The sequence below is a fragment of the Atta cephalotes genome (assembly GCF_000143395.1).
Source record: "Atta cephalotes unplaced genomic scaffold scaffold00032, whole genome shotgun sequence".
Classification (NCBI taxonomy): Eukaryota; Metazoa; Arthropoda; class Insecta; order Hymenoptera; family Formicidae; genus Atta; species Atta cephalotes.
In genome coordinates, this window is record NW_012130096.1 from 1,768,251 (window position 1) to 1,774,849 (window position 6,599).

At 36.3% G+C, this 6,599-nt stretch overlaps 1 protein-coding gene across 1 annotated transcript; it reads right to left on the reverse strand.

Annotated features, from left to right (window-relative positions):
• Positions 1 to 760: 760 nt before the first annotated feature.
• LOC105621141 (histone-arginine methyltransferase CARMER) lies at positions 761 to 5,768 on the reverse strand. Its single transcript, XM_012202612.1, has 8 exons — positions 5,639 to 5,768; positions 4,823 to 4,960; positions 3,785 to 4,279; positions 3,426 to 3,692; positions 3,118 to 3,340; positions 2,700 to 2,986; positions 1,120 to 1,256; positions 761 to 889 (listed from the first exon to the last, which is right to left on the reverse strand). Exons 1-8 carry the CDS (start codon positions 5,766 to 5,768, stop codon positions 761 to 763), a joined length of 1,806 nt encoding a protein of 601 aa, XP_012058002.1.
• Positions 5,769 to 6,599: the final 831 nt, after the last annotated feature.

The window sequence follows — 6,599 nt, forward strand, 5'->3', positions numbered from 1 at the left end:
ATTGCTCTTTGCACTTCTCAAAATGTTCGAAACGTCGCTTTTTTCCTATTCTAAAAACTCGTGTAAAAGTCGCTTGATATCGAAACCCAACCAAGCCAATGATACAGCTTAGTAAAATATGACTGTCTTCGAGTATTTAGAGTCGATTCTAAATCATCTCAATTTGAAGTAAAACAAATGGATCGCGCGACGCGCGATCATTCCTGATTCTCTCCTTTACTATAAGTTATCGTTTCACGGATTTATGTCAAGACTTCGTAAAATAGTGATGCCTATACTATAGCGACTGTATATTGTCATTAAAAATATTATATTTTCACGTGGATATATTTGGCAAGCATGCACGTCGATTTGGAAGATCTTTTTTTTTCTTTCCTTTTCTAAGTGACGACCAAATAAAAATCGAGTGTATGAGAGCTAATGACAACTACGAGAGGACGGCTCGCAGTCTTTTCCAACGTGCCTCCAATTGAGACTTATTCCTGACAGGATTCCAATCGAATTCAGGACTGGCTGTACTTTTGTTTGAATAAGCAACGTTGTTATAGCTAAAATCTGAATTGAAATTGGCCAAGTCGACAGTACTTAAAATTCGTACGGCGGACGAGAGGCGAAGCTTACTGGTTGGGGAGCTAAATACCAGTTTGCGGCCTTGCTTACTGTTGTTGCCGATGTCTCCAATACTGCTACTATTATTACGATCGTTTTGTAATTGTTTTACTTTGCGGGAATACTCGGCGAGAAACGATTTCGCCATAGATCATTGCCGATACGCCTGTGGCGATATGCCGTTCCCAGGAGTCACGTAGTCACCGATCATCAGGCTGGGATTCACTGGGTAATGAGAAGTGTTGCCGAGGACCAGCGATTGCTGGAAAGTAACACCAAGCTGTAGCGCGAAAGTCACGCAAGCAGACGTATTGTTTTAGTTTCCGTCTCTCACGTAAATTTTATTAAATGTATATATGTATATAGTACTACACACGCATATTGTAACAATTTTTCAGCAGAACAATTATCTCATGCTTGTGTTATATCGTCTAAAGCATCATTGTAAATACATTCTTTATTGCTTTACAGCTTATTGTGAAAATGTCAAATGTTTTGAACTGTACTTACAGTGGCAGGTGACGTAAACATATTTGGAGTTATTCCACCGCCTATTAATTGTGCTGCTTGAGTGCTCGTCGCTGTACCTCCTACGCGACCACGTCCTGTACTCGAAATAGAACCCGGATGAATGTTTGGTTGTCCTCCTGTTACATAAAAATCCGTACATTTTCTTTATATGTACGAATGAAGTCAGTAAAAAGTACGATATTAAAAATATAAAACAAGACACTGAGCTACACTGAACTATTTATATTAAATTTTTTACTGAGAGAGAGAGAGAGAGAGAGAGAGAGAGAGAGAGAGAAGAAAATAAAGATTATTAAATTAAAAGTAAAAATGTAATTTTAAAAATAGTTAAAATATATTTGAAATAGTCAATTATTATAATAAAAATCATTAACACATTATCCAAAACAACTAGAGAAATGTTTTTATAAATAATTTAATAAAAAGATATTTATATATAAACTCTACATTATTATATTCATCATTCGCGGATAACAAAAAAAAAAGAGATTTTTAATCAATTTATCATCATTTCGTTGTAGTAAATAATAGAATAATAACTTAAATCTAAATGTTGGGAGGAGAAGAATATATTTACTTTTTTAATATGGGATATTAAAGAATATAGTTAAATATTTATAAATCCATACTAAAACAATAAAGTTTATTTACATGAATTGCAGATTCTACAAAATATGTATAAATTAGAACAATCACAAGGAACTTTTTCTTCTTTGTACAAATGTCTTCCATGATGTAGAATAATAAAATATTGTGTCCATTTCCGTAAGTACCAGTATAATAAAAAGGTCCAGCAATAATTTAATAATTTGATATTTACGTAATAAAGAATTTATCTGTAATTATAACAATGTCAGCATCTAATAATTAAAAATATTCAATATCTTTAATCTAAATATTTCACTACTGCAATTGTTATTAATTACAATAATTTCTATGTTTCAATGTGTATACAAAGAAAAATTTTCTACACTAAGAATATCTAATAATTTCAAATCATTCTTGTACTATACAAAATTTTGGAAACATTTCATGCTAATATTTTTATTTTATTTTATGTTTACGTGGAAAAAGCTATTAAAATAAAAGGTTTTAAACAGTAGAATAATAAAACTTTAATATGTTAGAAGAAACGTAAATTATAATATCCTTGTATGATACAGTATGTAAAATGCATTATGGTAAATAACAAACTGCAAAAACAGTAAAAAGGAAAAATATTTATTTTGAGCAATACTGGAATTTAGGATATCTCAGATTATAAAGACGATCATTTGTTATCATTGAGGAAATGTTTTATATTTAGATATTTTGTTTTAAATATTGCATATAGCGAATACATAGAATGTAGGCCGAAATTATTTAACGATCATGTGAGCACCCTTCATACATATTGTGACACACGATTTCATAAATACGTTTCAAAAATTAGACGTCGGAGAATTAAAATCGCCAGGGCGTGATGCATGTGGCAAGAACATTGATTACAAATATTATATATTCCACACGGCACAATTAATACATATAATGATACACTGAAGAGTCAAACCAAACCTTACCTATTGCCAGCAAATTATTTGGATTTACTGTGGCGCTTGTATCCATCGACACTTCGCCGAGACCATTAACCGACATTCCATTGACCATATTCACTGCTTGTCGAGCACCCTGCGCATCCAGAGTTGTCCAATAGGATTCACTAGGTGAAGTATTATTTAAACCAGGAGGTGGTTGTGCTGCAGCGCCTGTGTATCGGAAGTAAGGATTTTTCAAGTCTAAGGTGTTGTTACTGCTTTCTAGATTTGTTCCTTCAAGCTTCAGTTCTATTGTTACATCATAGGATTGTCTGAAACAAAATATATTATGTATACATACAAGAGAATGACATAAATGTAGAAATAGATATGTAACAAAGTATTGGAATATGAAATGGTGTCAAGTGAGAGACAGTAAAAATAGATACAAGTATTCCCTTACCTTTTATTTGCTATAAGAATGACTTTTCCAGAGAGCAGTTGCCCACTTTTACAAAACAATGGGTTTTCTAAGAGGCAGCGTACTTGATACCAATGTGTGAGAGGTTCTGTAGGAGCAGTACTTAACCAAACTTGTTGTGTTGATCCGATAAAAGCTACATCGAACCAAAAAGCTAAACCATGGCATGTACCACTCTCCAGTATATGAAAATCGACATTTATTTCTAAAAAGGACACAATTTATAGGATGTTAGCAGTGTCACGTTATAATTCGTTCATAAATTCGTAATAGTTCTTTTCCTTCCATACCTATTTTATGTAAATCAGTCTCATCAGCTGTTTGGAAGTCTACTATGTGCCTCACAGATTTCGCCATACATATTCTAATATCAAAAGTATCGACAATCGGTTGTCTAAAATATTCTTTAATGGCGTTATTTCTCATGGCAGAGAGATCTACTCCGTGGAAACATGTTTGATACCAAAAGTTGGCCTTATTGAACTGTTCCATATAAAGATTTTCATCGGAAAAGGGTGCGATATGCAGATCTCCTCTGGAGGGAAACATTCTTCCGCCTATATATAAAAATAATTTGATTAAGGAAAAAAAAACAGTAGCAAGACAAAAAATAGCACGTAAGTCGTAAATTTTCTTTCAAGATATTTACCTGGACTTAACCACTTTTTCGCATGAAGATAAGTTTCAAGCATTCGTTCATTATATAACATGTATCCCATAGGCTCACTCACTATACAGTCTACGTGTTCGGGTAAATCGATCTCTTCTATTTTTCCAGCTATGACTATTATTTTATCTTGTAAATTATTAGCTGCAACTAGAAGCTCGGCATGATTTGCCATATTGCTCGCTTCCACGGCGTATACTTTTTTCGCACCAGCTTGTATAGCGAAAAATGATAGTATACCAGAACCAGCACCTACATCTAGTACAACCTTATCTTTAAAATCAGACAGATTCCCCAGAATCGCTCGTTGGTATGTACTGGTTCTAATATAATCTTGCATCATGTTTTGCTGCTGCGAAAGATAACCATAAAATTGGAAATATTGCATCGCTGAGGATTCTTCCGTTCTTTCATTAAATGCCGACACTCCTTTTCCCATTTTGAGTTTTACTATGTGTGAGTGAAAATCGCGAAAATCTGTGAATGAAATATATATATGTTTAAAATGCTTCTTGTGGATACTTCTCTATTTTGTAACTTAATGACAATTCAGTATATTATTGCACATATATTATACATATTATACATTGTAAAAAGTTGTGCAACAATAATATAACGATAACTGTCGTTAAAAATTACAGAATCGGACTACGTTTGGACATCCTTAAACATCCGTAATTAGAAACTGATCATTCTATTCTTTAGAGGAATAACTGTAATTAACCAGTTTCATAATAAAACGTTATTAAACCAATTAAGAGTGTCCATGTAAACATAATCATTAAAACAAAAATATGTATATTTCTGATGTCTATTACATAATGGACCTTCTACAATATTGTAGTGATATTGTATAGTAAGCAATAAACGGTAAGAAATTGAAACAATCATAATCGATTATTCTCCTCATATTTGATTGTCAATTTCTTCCAACTGACTATATCATATTACTCTTGTTGTAGAAGATCTTTCAAACTTAATGCATGAGGATGAAAATTGGAGTACAAGTTGATGGCTCACCTGGTTCATTAGCAAATGTAATCAGTAAGCTATCTGTATCGAGTGTAAAAACATAACTCCGTGATGATACACGAGAGCATTCGGTGCTGGGAGTCACTGGGAATTCCAGTAGAGTCGCTTTCTCCCTGTTGCTGACATCTGAAACAAACATCCAAAACATCAATTCTCTTCCTTGTATTTTATTATATGCATCAAAGAAAGAGAATACGAAGTAAAACATAATCGCACGTTAAAAAGAATAATAAAAAAAAAACGATCAAGATATATGTTTCTCTCTGATCTTTTTAAAAACATTTTCAACATGACATTTTCAATGATCAATAACTTCCTACATATATAAACGTCCTCTATCTTCTTAATAAACAATAATAAGGTAATTTTCCTGATATACAATGCAACAATCGTCAATATCGCGTAAACAATAGAATTCGATTGGAACTGTCATCATAGCGTCATTATCGATATCAGCAGTGTAACAAATGACGAGAAGACAATTCATTCCAACAGCAGCCGAGAGGCGTGCAGACACAAACAAGAAAAAAAGAAGAAAGACACAACTGGGGAAGAAGGGAAGGCGAATCGGTGAAGGATGATGTCGCGATATCGACCGGCGATCGATCGGGAGGTCCTCCGGAGCTACGAATTAGACTGGAAGAAGGAAAAAATTCGTCGCGTAACGCGATGGGAAGTGTGGTTATGTCGTCCGGGTCGCGGTTGGTTGTGTGATCGATCAAATCAGCCGCGTCGCCGTCGGCCGTGTCGTATGACGACGGACACCGCTGGGCGCGATTACAGCGGGTATCGTCGCGTTCATACCTGAGACAAGCTCGACGCTGAGGCCTTGCGGGTCGTAATTAATATTGAGCGCGACCGGTTTGTTGTACTTCGGCGTGGACTGTCCATTGTTTGACAGAGTCGAGACCGTCACCCGAAACGTCTTCGCCATTTTTCGCAACACCGCGTGCCAGCGCTTCCCGACGCTGTTTCTCTCTCTCCCTGTCCGTCCCCCTCCCTCTTCACTCTCTCTCTCTCTCTCTCTCTCTCTTGCTCCGCTCTCCTACTCCTCTTCTACTTCTGCCGGTGGCTCGTAACGTTCTACGTTACGCCGCCGCTCCGCTCTTCGCGCCTGCCGTACCACTCGCGTGAGAAACAAAAGCCGCCGCTGCCACCGTCGTTACCGCGAGTTATGTACGATACCTCGGACAGAAGAGAGAGAGACCAACCCCCGGCCAGGGCCGTCACTGCGCTGCGTTGCGCTACGAAATCGCGCCGATTCTCGCTGATTCTCGCTTGCCCCTGTCCCGTTTGTTCCCCGAACGCCCCGCGAGGTGCCGCGAGAATTCGCTCCGCCCCCGCCGCTTCCACCCTGGGCTCATCCAATACGTAGATGTGCAAATTCTATCATCGTTACTGACCAGTCGCCACCATTTTCGCCAGCATCGCCGTTCGAACGAAGAGATTCCCGCCAATTTTACTAATCGCAATAATAAATCAGTATTCGTAATTCATTCTTATTTCAAGATTGTCTTGAGTAATGTCTTAAAATACTAATACGACCCTCTGATTGATTCGTGACATCTTAAGATTCTATGGCTGTGTTTTAACGCTCACAATGTTTTAAGCGTCGTTTCATCCTTGTTGTTCTTAAAAATTAAACAAGAACAATTGATGCTCACAAGCGCAGTGAGCGCAAAAAGCGAATGCAACATATATAAGATAGTCTTAAATATAAGAATCGATTATAAACATTGATATGTCTGTTTTTATTTCAAAATCT

Excerpts from the sequence above, each read along its gene's own strand:
- LOC105621141 (XM_012202612.1), bottom strand. The coding sequence starts at position 5,768 with ATGGCGAAGACGTTTCGGGTGACGGTCTCGACTCTGTCAAACAATGGA. Across the intron at positions 4,961-5,638 it reads CAGCGTCGAGCTTGTCTCAG|ATGTCAGCAACAGGGAGAAA; the intron begins GTATGAACGCGA and ends TGTTTGTTTCAG. Across the intron at positions 4,280-4,822 it reads TACATTTGCTAATGAACCAG|ATTTTCGCGATTTTCACTCA; the intron begins GTGAGCCATCAA and ends TTTCATTCACAG.